General features: G+C 42.1%; 1 protein-coding gene across 2 annotated transcripts in view; it reads left to right on the forward strand.

Annotated features, from left to right (window-relative positions):
• The window catches only part of SDHA (succinate dehydrogenase complex flavoprotein subunit A), a 31,258-nt gene extending 17,944 nt beyond the window's left edge, over positions 1–13,314 (forward strand). For both annotated transcript variants that reach the window (XM_039238013.1, XM_039238015.1), the window contains exons 10-15: positions 170–341; positions 2,150–2,268; positions 8,161–8,272; positions 8,494–8,624; positions 10,392–10,505; positions 12,296–13,314. In XM_039238013.1, the coding sequence (XP_039093944.1) occupies positions 170–341; positions 2,150–2,268; positions 8,161–8,272; positions 8,494–8,624; positions 10,392–10,505; positions 12,296–12,382 (735 nt within the window). In that variant the 3' untranslated portion in view covers positions 12,383–13,314. The remainder of the gene's footprint in view (positions 1–169; positions 342–2,149; positions 2,269–8,160; positions 8,273–8,493; positions 8,625–10,391; positions 10,506–12,295) is intronic.
• Positions 13,315–17,250: the final 3,936 nt, after the last annotated feature.

Raw genomic sequence — 17,250 nt, forward strand, 5'->3', positions numbered from 1 at the left:
GGTGCAGAGGGTGGAGACCGGGCTGACACAGTCAGAGGGTTCTCTGTAGGTGAGACCAGATCCGGTCTTCACCTGTACTCCTTCCTCTGCCCCTGCAGGCACATGGCCCACTGCCGGGAAGCTGGCTTGTGCACACTGTGCTCCTAAGTGTTCAGTCTTCCTTCCACAGGTTCTGAGGCATGTGAATGGCCAGGATCAAATCGTGCCTGGCCTGTATGCCTGTGGGGAGGCTGCCTGCGCCTCCGTGCACGGTGCCAACCGTCTTGGGGCAAACTCACTCTTGGATCTGGTTGTCTTTGGCCGGGCATGTGCCCTGAGTATTGCAGAGTCCTGCAGACCCGGTATGTGTTTTCTCCAAGTAGCCAGGCTGTATCAGGAGGCAAGAGGTTGCCATGTCTTGATTCGTAATTGGAAATTTGCTTAGTGATTGTGGAGAGGTAGTCTGTTTTTATTCCCTATACATGAGGAAACAGAGCAATTCAGAGATTTATATGTTAGTACGCTTGAGGCTAGACACAGGATGGGTGAGGGTCTTAACAATTAAGAAGGTAACCTGGTTTGGATCAGATTCTATTCTGTAGTCATTATGTCTTGCTTAGAAAAGTCATTGTTAGAGAGGAGCACTGGGTGTTATATGGAAACCAACTTGACAATAAGCTATTTAAAAAAATAAAATAAAAAAAAAAGAAAAGTCATTGTTAGGGAGTTATTTTAAAGGGAGGGTTATGACTTAATTGCTTGCTCAATATAAACTACTTGCAATGAAATACTTTAAACAGGAATGACAATAGAGAAGTTTTCAGTACATATGGAAAAGTAATTTAGGTTGTTCTGAAAACAAAATATAAATAACATATTAAAGCAGAAAGGGAAGACATAATGCACATAAAACAAAGGATTGGGTCACATCTCTACCTGCATTGATACAGTGAATTCAAGTCAGTGATTGTGTTCTTCTGTTAACTTAAATTAATTCACTGATGGAAAAAATGCCATGTGCTAGAAGGGTGAGTCCCACTGTGAACCAGACACTTATTGTCGCTTTGACCTTCAAAGGGTCTTCTTGTGGATTATATTGGCCCATTTGCTCAGAACATCATATGAGGGGAAGACACGGTTTCCAAGGGAAGGGTGGTGTGATCCTCAGGCCCCTGCTCTTCCCATTACACTTCATTGGTGGTAACTATTTAGTATTAGTTTGCTATTTTTATTGCACAAAAGATTTCTGTATAGATTTTAATTTGGTGAAAAGTCTTACAACCCCACTAGTTAAACACAGCCCTTAGTATACCATGCCATGTTCCTCTTTACATCTGCAGTTGGCACGTATGTGTAAAGAGAAGGACAGGTGCATTTTCAGACACCCTCTCCCTTGCTCTGACAAAGTCCAGGCTGAAGGGCAGAGGTGGGGCCCTCTCGCAGTGTTTGCTGCAGAGGCAGGAGTCAAACCCACCTAGTCTGACTACCAAATCTAATGCTCGTTTCACTATAGCAGTGAAGCCTGAAATCACATCTTAGAACAAAGCAGAAAATTCGAGGTTCCCTTTCTTTGTGCCCCCAAAATAAAGATATTCTTATAAAACTTCCTATGTTTCCTGTGTTTCATACCTTCTGCCCCTATTACCTATTAAAATATATTTCAAAACATGTTATGCAAAAAAAAAAAAAAAAAAAGAACCTTTAAAAAGCTTCAAAACGTTTATCATTTTAGAAAAGCAAGACAGCAAATCTTGAGGTTCAGGTTAGCAGATATAAGGGTCCCAATTAGCAAGAGAGTTTTAAACATGCCTGGCCAGGCCCACCCTCATCTTTGAGTGAGGACCACGTGGTGGTGGAGGTGGATGGTATTAGCAGAATTGTTGGAAATTGCTCACTGTGTGAAGGTGCCAGTTTTCCCTTCTATAGAATAATACTGCAAGCCTTTTTTACATAAATCTCATTTTTAAGCTTAAGAATAGTTTCTGTTTTGTTCAGAAATTTCTTACTGGATACCTCCTCCTTGCCAGAAACGTTGTCTTTATGTTTACGGCCTCAAGTCAATATGTGGTTCTTCAGTTAAAGGGTGGCTTGGGTGGAACATTAGCTCAGGTTATGGGTACATTTTCCAAAAGCCATTAAATTCTAGCTTTTTGTATGTATGTTTTTTAAGGAGATAAAGTTCCCCCAATTAAACCAAATGCTGGAGAAGAGTCTGTCATGAATCTTGACAAATTGAGATTTGCTGATGGAAGCATAAGAACATCAGAACTACGACTCAACATGCAGAAGGTAAGCACCTGCATGCACCGTGGGGTGTCAGCCGTGTGCCAGGCTCGGGCCGAATAGCAGAAGGACACATTGCACACAGAAGGCCGGAGGTAGAGCCTAGGGCAGAAACTACAACTTTCATGTCCCGCTGTGCTTGCGTATGGCTTCCCTCAGACCCTCCCTTCTCTCGTGCGTATGTCATAGCCTGAAGGGGGAGGGGCAGCGGAAGGTCCAAGAAAGTCCCAGCTGGGAGCGTCCTTGTACCAGGCTTCCTGAAGGGCCAGCTCATCTCATTGCCAAGAAATTAATCCCACCATCACACCCAGTTTCTAGCAACTCTGGGAAATGTCTTTAACGGGGTCTGTTGAACCCACTAAAGAAGATCAGGAAGAGTGTGGGTGTTGGCAGGAAATGGTAATCTGTATACTAGTTGTCGTCAGAATATTTACCTTCTAGATCAGCATGTCTGCTGGGATATTCTCTGAGGATGAGAACATGTGTCTTTGACCACATGTGACTGTGCAGCATGTGAAATGTGGCTAATGTGACCAAAGAACTGAATTTTATTCAGTTTCAATTTAATATAAATCACTATATGTGGTTACTGCATTGGATAACACAGGTTTAGATCAATAAAAGTAGTGTAAAACAGCTAGGGGTCCATCAGAGTCTTCGACTACAGAGATCCTTGGTCCATAAGTAAGATCTCTGTCCACTTGAAATTTGTAAGAATTTGTCTGTGGAGGCATTTTCCAAAAAGAAGTCACCCTTTGCTTTAGTCACGTTATGATAAGGAGTCCAGTAGCACAAATGCTCACTTTTATGGGAGTGTGCAGTTCTGTGTTCAGGTGAGACTGGGCTTTATGGAGGCTTCTTGGAAAGGAAGGCAAATAGCTTGGGTGGAGCAAATAGCTTGGGTGGAGGACAAAGTCATGTTTAATGAAACCAGTCAGGTGATCTTTGCAGGACTTTTGTGGAGTATTCATATCAGGAATTGGAGGCCAGCTATGATAGATGTAATCATTTACTGGATAGTAGGAACTTCTCTTTGGATATGGAAATGGTGAATCCATGACAGAGTTTGAAACAGGAAGCCTTAGAGGCATTCCCACCAAATAAGGCATTACAGATCTTTGACTTACAATGGGGTTATGTCCCCAAAAAATGCATTTAACACCCTTAACTAACTGAACATTTGCCCATCCGTCCTTAAATCTGACATGAAGCCTATTTTATACCAGAGTGTTGTCTGTCTCATGTAATTTATTCAGTACTGTACTGAAAGTGAAAACAGAGTGGTTGTATGAGTGCAGATGGTTGTTGAGCCTCAGGGTCATGAGCTGAGGCTCAGCGGGAGCCCCACTGAGAGTGGGATTCACGAGTGTGCCCTATTACACACTGTGAGCCTTGGAGAAGGTGACAGTTGTTTTTCTGAATGCAGATCACTCTTGTTCCATTGTAAACTTGAAAAATCATCGCTCAAACCCTCATGGGTTAGGGACCATCTGCATTCGTATCTGCTGTGTGCCAGGCAGTGTTCTAGATGCCTGACTCATCCGCACAAAACAAAAAATCCTGTCCTTGGGGCATGCACATTTGAGTTGAGGGACAGAGTAATTATTTTGCTGGTTCCAGTATATACAGTAAAAGAAAAGAAATGAGTACATTGAAAAGGAATAGACAAAATTATTGCTTACTGATACAATAAAAATTTGAAGCTGGTAAGTGGAAAACTAATAAAAACAAGAATGAAGTAAAGCATCTGGATAAAAGATTCATATACAAAAGTGAGTAGCTCTCCAGTATACCTGCAGTAATCCATTTGAAAATAATCTTCACAGTGCAGCCAAAAAGTTTAAAATACCTTGAATAAACCTAGCCCTAAAGAGTATGACAACATGAGCGCTGAGGAACATAAAAGAATGTTTTAACTAATATTTACTAGGTTCTGAGATCGCTTTTTCCATTTTCTTTTCTTGAAAAGCCAAGACATTTGATGGTGTGCTTTACAGTTTTTAAATTATGTATCATTTTAAAGACATAGATGAGATGTCTTTTAAATAGAACTAAAACAACAAGCTGTGTTGGTCTGTGGGAGAGAAGGAGACATCTAGGTCAGTGGCATGGAGTCCAGAAGTAAGCCCAGGCACAAGCTGTGATTAAGCGTGGGATGAAGGGGTTTTTCAAGAGTGATGAAAGCCCATTCAGTAAATGATAGGAAACAAAGGTAGATCCTAAAGTAAATTTCAGTTTTATTTCTTAGCATGAACAAGAAAACCATACAGGAATTTGACACACGAGAAGATTTTGCAATATGTAATCAGAAGTTCAGCAGGGAGGGCTCCCAGGCTCCTCACTTCTCCCTCTATTTTATGACCATCCACCCCACGCTTACTTCAGATCACCTCGTAATTAGCACTTCTTCGTCTGTGTCAGCAAGGGGCCACCTGCTGCTCCTAGGACATTTACCACCGGAACTCGGGGGTGGGGCAACACCATAGGAGCTGCTGTCTCCTCGGGAATTCGAAGGTGGAACCCTTAACACCTTTCTGCCACCATTCAGTACGTCATGTCTGCTTGGAATCACAGATCTTGGCCAAGTTCCACAAACTGCCTTCCCTAAATGCACAATGTTCCACTTTAAATAACCTATGTGGATTTAAGATGTACTTAATGGGAACATAGAAGCATGTTTTAAAAACATTAATCAGGGAACAGTTGGTTGAGTGACTGACTTTGGTTCAGGTCGTGATCTCATTGCTTATGGGTTCAAGCCCCACGTCAGGCTCTGTGCTGATAGCTCAGAGCCTGGAGCCTGCTTCAGATTCTTTGTCCGCCTCTTTTTCTGCCCCTCCCCCACTCACACTCTGTCTCTCTCTCACAGATAAATAAACATAAAAAAAAAAGCATTGGGGCACCTAGCTGGCTCAGTTGATTGAGCATCTGACTTTGGCTCAGGTCATGGTCTTGCATTTTGTGGGTTCAAGCCCCACATCGGGCTCTGCTGACAGCTCAGAGCCTGGAGCCTGCTTCAGATCCTGTGTCTTCCTCTCTCTGTGCCCCTCCCCTGCTCACTGTCTCAGAAATGAATAAACATTTTTTAAAATTTTTAAAAAATAAATTAATAAAAAGCATTAATCAAAAATTCATTTAGCATCTACATCTATTTATGCTAAAAGTTTCAACAAGGCAGATGTAGAAGGAATGCACCTCAATGTAATCAAGGCCATATATGATAAGCCCACAGCTAATGTCACATTCAGTGGTGAAGAGCTAAAAAAGCTTTTTATCTTATCATAGGAGCAAGACAAGAATGTTCACCCTTTCCACTTCATTCAACACAGTACTGGAAGTCCTGGCTAGAGCAGTTAGGCAGAAAAATAAGAGGCATCCAAATTGGAAAGAAGGAAGTATAAGTGACTATTTACAGATGTATTAGATTATATCTGACACAGACTCCACCCAAAAACTTAGAACTAGTAAGCGAATTCAGTAAAGTTGAAATACACAAAATCAATACATAAAAACCTGTTGTTTCTGTATACAAAAAATAAACCCTCTGAAAGAGAAATTAAGAAAATAATCCCATTTATAATTGTAACAAAAAGAATAAAATACCTAGGAATAAATTTAACCAAGGAGAAGAAAAATCAATACACTGAAACTATAAAACATTAATGAGTAAGGTTGAAGACACAAATATGTGGAAAGATATTCCTTGTTCATGGATTGGAAGAACTGATACTGTTAAAATTTCTATTATTACCCAAAGTGGCTTACCCAATGCAATCTTTGTTAAAGTACCATTGACATTTTTCACAGAAATAGACCAAACAATTCTAAAGTTTGTGTGGAACCACAGAATACCCTGAATAACCAAAGCAATCCTGTGAGAAGAACAAAGCTGGAGGCATCTCTCTCCATGATTATCATGAGATGATAATCAAAACACTGAAGTATCAGCATAAAAACAGACATGTAGATCAATGGCATAGAATCAAGCTCATAAATAAATCCATGTATATATGGCTAATTACAACAAAAGAACCAAGAATATACAATGGGAAAAGAATAGTCTCCATGGTGCTGGAAAAACTGAACAGCCACATGCAAAGGAGTGAATCTAGGTCACTGTTCTTACACTATACACAAAAATTAACTCAAGATATATTCAAGACTTGAATATAAGACCTGAAACCATAAAACTCCTAGAAGAAAACACAGGCAGTGAGCTCCTTAATAGTGGTCTTGGCGATGAGTTTTTGGATTTGACACCATGAACAAAGGCAACAAAAGTAAAAAACTATTGGGACTACATCAAACTAAAAAGCTTTTGCACAAAGGAAACCAACAAAAAAGGCAACCTATAGAATGGTAGAAAATATTTGCAAATTATATATCTGATAAGGGGCTAATATCCCAAAATGTATAAAGAACTCCTACAACTCAATTGTAAAAACAGCCTAAGAAATGGACAGAGAACTTGAATGGACATTTCTCCAAAGAAGACATACAGAAGACCAACAGATAATGAAAAGATGCTCCACATCATTTATCGTCAGGGAAATGCAGATCAGAACCATAATGAGGTACTATCTCACACCTGTCAGAAATGTTTAGTATTTGGGCGCCTGGGTGGCTCAGTTGGTTAAGCATCTGGTTTTGGGTCAGGTCATGATCTTGCAGTTTGTGAGTTCAAGCCTTGCATCGGGGTCTGTCCTGGAAGTGTAAAACCTGCTTGGGATTCTCTCTCTCTCCCTCCCTCTCCCACTCTCTTACTCTCTTTCCCTCTCCCTCTCCCCCTCCCTCGCTCCCTCTCTCTCTCTCTCTCTCTGTTCATTTCAGGATTATTTACAATACTAAGATATGAAAGTAATCTAGATGTCTATCAATGGGTGCATGGATAAGTAAGATGTAGGTATATGTTATAATATGTATGTAAACTGGGGCATAAAAAAGAATGAGATCTTGCCATTTGTACCAACATGGGTGGCCTCTGAGGGCATTATGCTCAGTGAAATAAGTCAGACAAAGACAAATATGTGATCTCACTTACATACGGAATCTGACAAAACAAAAAACGAGAAACTGAGCTCATAAGTTCAGAGAACAGATTGGTGGTTTGCCAGAGACAGGGAGTGGATGAAATTAGTGAAATGAAACAAAAGATAACAACTTCCAGTTAAAAACAAATAAGTCCTGGGACTTATACAGCATGGCAATTATAGTTAGTAACAGTTCATTACATATTTGAAAGTGCTGAGAGAGTAGATCTTAAAGGTTCTCACAAACTTCATAACAGGGGCGTCTGGCTGGCTCAGTCAATAGAACATGTTGTGAGGGTTGTGAGTTCAAGTCCCATGTTGGATATAGAGCTTACTTAAATAAAAATAAATAAAATTCAGTAATAAGGAAGTCTGAATTTCCCAGTTTTTCAATTTAATTTACATAAATAGTTTATAAAAAGTGAAATTTGAGGGGTCCCTGGCTGGCTTAGAGTGTGTAACTCCTGATCTTGGGCTTGTGAGTTGGAGCCCTATGTTGGGAGTATAGATTACTTAAAATCTTTTTTTAATGGGGTGCCTGGGTGGCTTAGTCGGTTGAGCATCTGACTTTCGCTTAGGTCCGACTTTCACTTAGGTCATGATCTCGCGGTTCATGGGTTCGAGCCCCGCATCGGGCTCTGTGCTGACTGCTAGCTCGGAGCCTGGAGGCTGTTTCAGTCTGTGACTCCCTCTCTTTCTGACCCTCCCCTGCTCACGCTCTCTCTCTCTCCTAGAAATAAATAAAACATTTTTAAAAAAATATTTTTTTAAAAAGTGAAACACATAAGAAAAACTCTAAAAGGTTTAATGGTTCTTGGCAGGGCTTTTTCATATGAATTGAAGATTTACAAATGATACTTTGTTACAGTCCATGCAAAATCATGCTGCAGTGTTCCGTGTGGGAAGTGTGTTACAGGAAGGTTGCGAGAAAATCAGCCAGCTCTATGGAGACCTAAAACATCTGAAGACATTTGACCGAGGTGAGCATTTCTGTGGGCCCCTGCACACAATTGGGGTGCTAGGCATTTGCAAGGGAGGCTGCCTCAGGGTCGTGTCTGTCCCACTTAGTGCTGACTTACACTCTCCTTGCTGTTTGTGTGCCATGTGTTTGTGTGCTATGGACACTGGCAAGCCCCTAGCTATAGCCTGGAGTACCCATCTGACTGGATCCTGTTTTTCATGGTGCCTTATGTGTCCCCAGGAATGGTCTGGAACACCGACCTGGTGGAGACCCTAGAGCTGCAGAACCTGATGCTCTGTGCACTTCAGACCATTTATGGAGCAGAGGCTCGGAAGGAGTCGCGTGGTGCTCACGCCAGGGAAGATTACAAGGTGTGCCTTCACAACATACTTCGTGTGCATCTCATCTTGGATCACTTCTTAAAAAATTTTTAATGTTTATTTTATTTTTATGTTTATTTTTGAGAGAGAGAGTGCAAGTGGGGAGGGACAGAGAGAGGGAGACACAGAATCGGAAGTAGGCTCCAAGCCGTCAGCACAGAACCTGACTTGGGGCTCGAATTCATGAACCGAGATTGTTACCTGAGATGATGTCAAATGCTCAACTGACTTAGTCATCCCCATTGGGTCACTATTTTTTTTAAATGACCTGATTTCTATGCAGAGTACAGTTGTCAGATTCTTCCAGAACAGAGTACTCAGCATATGACAGCAAAACATGAAGGAAATGGGCACTCGGGAACAAACACGATTTCAGGATGGAACACCAGCAGGACCTGAGCCACTTTCCAGACAGATGGACTTTGATCTGGGATGGTGGTAGTGTTGCTGGTAACAGGCTCACCAGTCAACTGTGAAATTTTGTTAATTTACCTTCCACTGACTGGAGCTGGATTAGATTAGATTAGTATTAATTAAGCATGTTTGTCACATGTACTGAGGACTAGAAGCTTCTTCAGGCTGTTGGTTGGTAGTTGTGTGGCTGAGATGAATGAATTTTCATTCAGTCTTAGCAGACAAGCAGGTGGAAGCTGTTTCCCCTAGGAGAGCTCACCTAGAGGTGTGTGTTCAGAAATAAGGACAGGCGGGGTGTCTAGGGGCACAGTCAGTTAAGCGTCCGACTCTTGATTTCATCTCAGGTCATGATCTCACCATTTGTGAGGTTGAGCCTTGTGTCAGGATTGTCTGTCTCCTCTCTCTCTCTCTGTTCCTCTCCCCTACTTGCGCTCCTCTTTCTCTTTCAAAACAAACTTAAAAGGAGAGAGAGAGAGATGCTAGCCCCACTTGCTTGCCTTTCCCCATCACCACACTCACCTCACTCAGCAGAAATAGAAGTGTTTTTATTTTATTTTATTAATTAATTTTATTTTTAATCTCTACACCCAACGTGGGGCCCACACTCACAACCCTGAGATCAAAAGTTGTGTGCTCCATTGACTGAGCCCCCGGTTTTTATTTTAAGGAGGCCTCTTGTAGGTCTTATCCATTACCATGTGCCAGGATATCCCTTAATAGTATTCAGCTTCTCTTAGAGAGTTTTTGAACAAAATTTTAATTGCTAAAATTGAAGCATTTAAATAAAAGCTGAAAGAAGAAGATGAAAGTTCCCAGAGTACAGAACAGAAAGACAAAGTGTTTGATAAAGTTTTAAGTGCATGAAAGATCAGTCTAATTTCAACACCCAACCACCCACTGGTTGCAGAAATGGAGCTCTGGGCTCACGGTGCTGCTGCAAACCCATTGCTAGCTCTGTGGCTTTGGTAGATTCTGCTCTTGTTGGGACCTGTGCCGTGGAGGCCCTGGAATGAGGGACGGCCTGTCTGGGAGCCCCAGGGTAGACAGGCCCTCTGGAGGACTGACTGCTGGCAGATGATCACATGTCTTATCTCTCCATCCCACCTGCATTTGGGACTCAGTTGCACTGTGTTTCATATATTGTGTGTTGTTTTAGGTCACATCTACACAAAAAATTTTTTTTTCATTAGGAATTGTAGAGGGGAAGGGACGTGGGTTGAAAAATGGATTAGGAATGTCCCAGCTCAGAACAAGTTCTGTTTCGGTCAGTGGATACCTCCTTGTTGCGTGGGATCTAGGGGGATTCATAAATAAAATAAATAAACTTACTTTCTCTGGCCTCAGGAGCGGATTGACGAGTATGATTACTCCAAGCCCATCCAGGGGCAGCAGAAGAAGCCGTTTGAGGAGCACTGGAGGAAGCACACCCTTTCTTATGTTGATGTCAAGACTGGGAAGGTATGTGGAGAGCATGTTCCACTCACATATGCACTGTCAAATACGCTGTCCCACATGTTCTAGAGTTCAGCATATGATGGACTGGGAGAAGCATCATGGATTTAACTTGACCACTGACAGATTTGAGACACCACTGAAAAAGACATTGTCAGTCAGCTTCTGTCTGGAAGCAGAATCCAGCGTGGGCAGTGGTTCAGAAAGGCTGGTCTTCCACAGCTTTAGCATTGGGCAGGGAGTGAGCACCCAAGCCTGGATAGCAGGGAATGAGGATTCTGGAGCCCACTGAGAGCAATATCAGTGGGCTGGGAAACCACTCCTTTCTTCCCATTGACTGGACCACCTCAAAGCAGCCTCAGAGAACCCAGGGTATGCTGTGCAGCCCTTAGCATTGGCCTGGGCACAGCAAGTAGAGGAGAGGGTGAGGTGGGCAGGGTCCTGGGAACAACCAGCTAAGAGTACAATAAAGGCTCATAGTCTTACTTCACCAAAGCATAATTCACCCATTTGGCATTTCTCCTGGGCATTAAGGATCCTGAATAAACTACAAAGTGTTTATCCTTAAGCTTTTCAGACTTGTAAGGGATAGTCTTAATCATTTGTCTCAGTCTACAGAAATTATGTTGTGCTTTGTTGTCATCACTTTATGCAGAGTGCCTAGTGTGTCCGGTATTTCAGACAGGCAGTGATTTTCATAATTTTGCATGAAGCCTATTTTCTGACAGTGTATAGAAAGTTATCAGACTGGAGCCACCTGGATGGCACAGTCAGATAAGCACCTGACTCTTGATTTCAGTTAAGGTCCTGATCTCACAGTTTGTGGGGTCAAGCCCTGCATTGGGTTCTTCGCTAACAGCACGGAGCCTGCTTGGGATTCTGTCTGTCTGTCTGTCTGTGTCTCTCTGTGACCCTCCCCCACTCTCTCACAGCTGTGCGTGTGTGCTCTCTCTCAAAAATAAGCAGTAAAAAATTTATTTAGAAAGATACCAGATTTCTCTCTCAGTACAATCCTGTTTTTAGTAATGTTTAAGAGTTTTTACAATTATATAAGAAGTGCTCATTTTAGAAAGTATAGAAAGTACAAAAACAAAATTAACATTTGTAAGTTCACCAATCACCAATACCCTTTGTTATTATTATTGTGAAATATTTCCTTCAGGTTTTGCATGTATATTTATACACTTTGTGTGTGTGTGTGTATACGTATAAAAATATGAGTAGAAAAAATGTAGATACATAGTTTAAACATAATTAAAGGATGACAGTGTATACAGGGTTTCACCTGCTTGTTGAGCATTTGTGTAAAGCATCAAGAATTTCATACATTGTTATCTTAATCGCTGTATTTTACTACATGGATTTACCATAATTTACATAGCCAGTCCCCTATTGTACTTGTAGATCCTTTTTTGAGTTTGTTAGTGAAAAATACTTTAGTACATATTTGTGTTTTTAAGTTTCTGAAATTTGTCTGCCAATGTTTTTTGTTTTTTGGGTTTTTTTGAAATTTTCTTTTTTTTTACTTTGAGAGAGAACAGAGGAGGGGCTGAGAGAACGAATCCCAAGCAGGCTCTGCGCTGTCGGGGCAGAGCCCCATTCAGGGCTCAAACTGAACAAACCGAACCATGAGATCATGACCTGAGCCAAAACTAAGAGTTGCATACTTAACCAACTAAGCCACTGAGGTGCCCCTGCAAATCAGATTTATAGTTAATTTTTTAAAAGAGCACAAGAGAATGTTGTTTCTGTGTTTTTCTGCAAATTTTGTCTCACTATCAATTTTTCTTTTTAAGGTCTCCTTGGAGTACAGACCCGTCATTGACAGAACTTTGAATGAGGCAGACTGTGCCACAGTCCCTCCAGCGATTCGCTCCTACTGATGGGGCTGGAGGTGACTGGCTTTGTACCCATGTATATTAGCTCACGCACGCTTTTATATCATAACTGTCCTCTTGACACCCTGTACTTAAGGGAACAAGGGTTTCCTTTCGAATAGGGATCATCTACCTGGTGGCCAGAAACTTGCCAGTAATCAACAGCCAGGAAGTGTGAAGCTTCATTCTTGTGAACTAAAAAAACTGGGCATGATTCTTAAATAAACATAAATTACAAACTTATTTCTATTCCAAGTGCATTTATGAGCTTATACTGTTTGACTTGAGGCCTGTTCATTGACCTGAAATATCAAAGCCCAGAAATTTTGTTGTAGAATATAATTAAGTAAAAATGAATTTTGATGCTGACATATTCTCCTTGTTCTTAGTAAACAAATGGTCTTAATATTTGAACACGTGTCCAAAAGCATTTAAATAACCAGATACTGAAGGAAACAGATGGATTTCTTCCTTCCCCACCTGCTTTCAAGTGTTTTTTGGGGTCACCTTCCTAGTGATTGTCTCAGGGCTAGCTTCTGTAGAATCCAGGCCACAGCAGGTAGGGTCATTGATATTAGTCTGTTTTTCAATTTTAGGGATCGTCTTTAAAAACTTACAGTTTGTAAATATGTAAAACATTAATGTTCTTTCAGAGTCCCTTATATTCAGAGCTGACCTCCTTAATTGTTCCTGTATTCTCTCCCTCATAGCAACCACTTCAGTTATCTTCCTAGTGAGTATTTAAAGAGAAGAAAGCAAATCTGTATTTGCATTGTGATGTATAGACTATTGTGCACACCTTGTCTGCATATCTGGAGATCATTCCTTATCATCAGTGAGCCATTTTCCTTCCTTCTTTTGGCAGCATGAATGTACCTTACCCTCTAGTGATGGACATTTTGTGTTATTTCCAGTATTACAGATGCCACAATGAATAACTATGTGTGTGAAGCCATTTTCTTTGCCAGTTTCTTTGAGGTGGAGTCCTAGAAGCAGAATTGCTGGGTCCAAGGGTAAATGCACATGTCGTTTTGTTAGATGTTCCCAAATTCTCTTCCACAGGGGCTGTGATGGAGGAGAGTTCCTGTTTCCCACAGCTCTGCTAAGAAAGTATGATGGCAAGTAAGAATTGCTGATTCCTGGGCTGGGGGAGGAAATGTTCAAGAGGCGCCTAAAAAAGTCTCTGAGCTGGAAACCGTCAGAGGGCACTGGGGCCCGCAAACAATGGTGACTGCGTTGATTGAGACTCATTGACTATGTTAAAAAAAATAATCTGTTAATTTATAATGATAGTTTAAAAACTCAGCCCAAACTGAACAAACAAACATAAAATTAATCACTCTTGGAAGCAAGTAGGGCACTAACTACTAACACTGAAAATGGGCAATTAAAGGAAAATAATGATTATGTTCCCTTTTATCCACACATTGCCATTCAGTGTAACCTAGTTAATTAGGAATAGTATTTTACAGAGAAGTTCCTTCAGATAAATGAGTAAGGAATGATAGAATTTAAAGACTCCCTTTTTCCAAACCCTAATGTGGTTCTGGAACTTTCATGTGAATCAGAGTCACCTGGAGGGATCATTAAATAGTTCCTGACCCCATCTCAGGACTTCTGGTTCAGTAGGTCTTGGGGTTAGACCTGAGATGTTGCATTTTTAATATGTCCAGACCACACTTTGAAAACCACCTGCATGGGATCATGTGGTACAACAAACATGAAGGAGGTGATTTTCAGGAGAAAACAGGTGGAAAGACTACTGACAGTTTAAGACCTCCATCCCAACCAGCCAATGGAACAAGGTGTAGCCAAAGGATTTTGCAGAAGTGGGAGTATAAATACAGGCACCTAAGCGTCATTTAAGTGTTAGGTCAATGAATGAAAAGCTAGGAAAGGCATGTACATGAAGCATGATAAGACGACGGAAGGGCTGATTGGTTCCAAAGAAGTCTCTTCCAAAGAAGTCTGAGGGCAGCAGTCTCTTTCTGTCTGTTACTTCTCAACCCAAAACCAACCTGCAGATGGTTGTGAACATTCTGAGACCAAGAAAACCACTGGGGAGTGGCTGGTCTGGAAATGCAAGTTTCTATGGGACAGAATATTTCATACTGGAAATGTTTTATACATTGTATATTCAGCGTTTGTAGGAGAACCCACGTGTTAAAGGAATTGACAGACCAGAGATATTAAAAAAACTTTTTTGCATCAAGGTAAAAACCTAGAGTACTGCCCACAGAGATATGGATCATTTCTGATCTGGATCAAAAGAAGCAAAAAAAGACAGGGTGCCTAGATGGCTCAGTCGGTTAAGTGTCCAACTTTGGGTCAGGTCATGATCTCATAGTCCGTGGGTTTGAGCCCCACGTCGGGCTCTGTGCTGACAGCTGAGAGCCTGGAGCTGCTTCAGATTCTGTGTCTCCCTCTCTCTCTGCCCCTCCCCCACTTGATCTCTGTCTCTGGCTCTTAAATAAAGACATTAAAAAAAATTTAAAGAAAGAAGCAAAAAAGATACAGTACAATACTCAGATGTAAACATTGCCCATAGCATTAGCCATAACCACATAGCTATTAAGTCCACTAAAATTATGTAAAATTTAAAATTACATTCCCCAATCACTTTGATCCATTTCAGCTAGTAGCTCCATGTGGCAAGTGGCTCCCACACTGGACAACAACAATCCCATCATTGCAGAAAGTTCTATGGGCCAACACCAATAGAGACATTTACTAGTATTTTACATTAAACAGCATATATTTGATAAATTGACCACTACTCAGAAATCTGAGTTAAATAAAAAGTGGTAGGTCATTCTCTATCAATACTGAATTCTGGAAAGAATATTGATGGAAAGGATGTGGAGGGCTGGGAACAGTCAGCTCTGTCCCCTAGAGTTCTTCACCAGAGTCCTATGAAAGTCTGTGACACAGGTCTTTAGCATGTAAATGTCATTAGTGATCCTGGTGTGAAAATAAGGCATAAATAATGAATCAGAGTGGCTTCAGAGGGAAAGCTGTAAGGGTGGATAAATACAAAATGTGTGTGTGTGCTCGCACGCACACGTGATTGCACACACACAAAAACAAATGGGCACATATCTTATTGGTCATGCATTTATTTAATATCTTTTGAGGGCTTACTATATGCCAAAGACATAAGATAACAAGAGGGTAGCCTGTGAAGTGTTAGGAATCCTATCACCCAGAAAGAGCCAATGTTTAGAAAAATTCTAAGGATAATAAAAGAGGCATTTTTCAATTAGCTCAGAGATACTACACCAAAGGGAAAGGCTGGCCCAACATTAGATACATGATGTAATGTTAATGGGAGGAAGAGAGCAGTGTTGTCTTTCAGTTTACTTCTCTACTCTCCCATCCAGGAGCATCACCTCCATGGAAAGCTTAGAACAGACCTGGTTAGGAGGGAATTGAATCCCAAGATAGGCGAGGGGATAGTGGCAAGTACATCAATACTTTAAGTGACTGAGGCAGGCAGCAGAAGTAGGCAGGGGATGATCTGCCTCTTTCTGTTGGCAGAAGGTCTCCCCTATAGCTGCTCATCTTCATAAGGAGGCGACAGGACTCCAGGCAACACCCCCATCAAAGGCAGTGGGAGGACTCAGGCTTGGTCCTGCCCTACCAGTAGGCACAGGGGCTGTGAGCCACCTGCCATGCTCTATCCAGCCTCTCAGAGCCAGGGGTTCATTAGAAATGAGGACTGGGGGGGCACCTGGGTGGCTTAGTCGGTTAAGCGTCTGACTTTCGCTCAGGTCATGATCTCGCGGTTCGTGGGTTCGAGCCCCGCGTCAGGCTCTGTGCTGACTGCCAGCTCAGAGCCTGGAGCCTGTTTCAGTCTGTGACTCCCTCTCTCTCTGACCCTCCCCTGCTCACGCTGTCTCTCTCTCTCACCTAGAAATAAATAAAACATTAAAAAAAAAGAAAAGAAATGAGGGCTGAGGTGGAGGGAAGGACATGCCCGGCCAATCTCTCTGATGAAGCCTTCTAGATTCATCTGTGCATTTGGGTATATACGTTGTTGGGGGGAGAGGGAGAATTTTTAAACTTTCATTTCCTAGTCATTAATGTCTCAAGAGTCAGCCTTGCCCTGAGTGCGATGATCCAGGAAAGCAAGGATAGGCCTGGGCTAAAATCTCCTTGCTATTTGACTTTGGGCCAGCCATGGTTTTCTTATCAGTAAAACAGTACCCTGGTAGCTTGCCCTGAGGCGCTGGTGTGAGGATTACACAAAAGAACTCTGGAGACACTGGGGTAGAGTCTCATTCCTTGTGAGCATTCAGGAAGTGCTCCTTCCTTTGGATGGTTCATTTCGCACACCTGCAACTGAACAGAAAGCAGAACAGAGCACTTCCGGTTCCTGCAGATGGTCCTGGCTGTGGCCTTCCAGGTTGGGGACTTGGCCACAGGTTGGTGGAGAATGACAGTCAGGAGAGGGAGGCCAGGGCCTGCTGCAGCCACGGAGACAGTTCTTGCTGAAGTTTCCCTGCAGACTGTGTGGCAAAATCAGTTATTAATTTTATGGAGTTAGAAAAGGAGCCAGAGATGGATTTCAGATGCCAGAGATCGAAGACCTGTGGAAAACTCCAGAAAAGATTATTCAGTAACTGATGTGAATTTGAAACTTTTTTGAATTCACTAAGTCATGGGAAGACCTCAGGTTGTTGAGTTTTGTAGATACACACTGTAGGTGAATGCTAAAGTCACAGAATAATTTCCTTGGAGAGCTTGCACGAGCCCTCTCCGGGACGTGCGGTGGTGAAGACGCAGGAAACGCGGCAGAGAGTGATCCCTGGACGCGTGCGTCCGCTCCAGGGCCTGAGGAACGTCCCCGTGTGCGCCGGGAAGGAGGGCTGGGG

Source organism: Hyaena hyaena, unplaced genomic scaffold (genome assembly GCF_003009895.1).
Source record: "Hyaena hyaena isolate Hyena2069 unplaced genomic scaffold, ASM300989v1 scaffold_134, whole genome shotgun sequence".
NCBI classification, from domain to species: domain Eukaryota; kingdom Metazoa; phylum Chordata; class Mammalia; order Carnivora; family Hyaenidae; genus Hyaena; species Hyaena hyaena.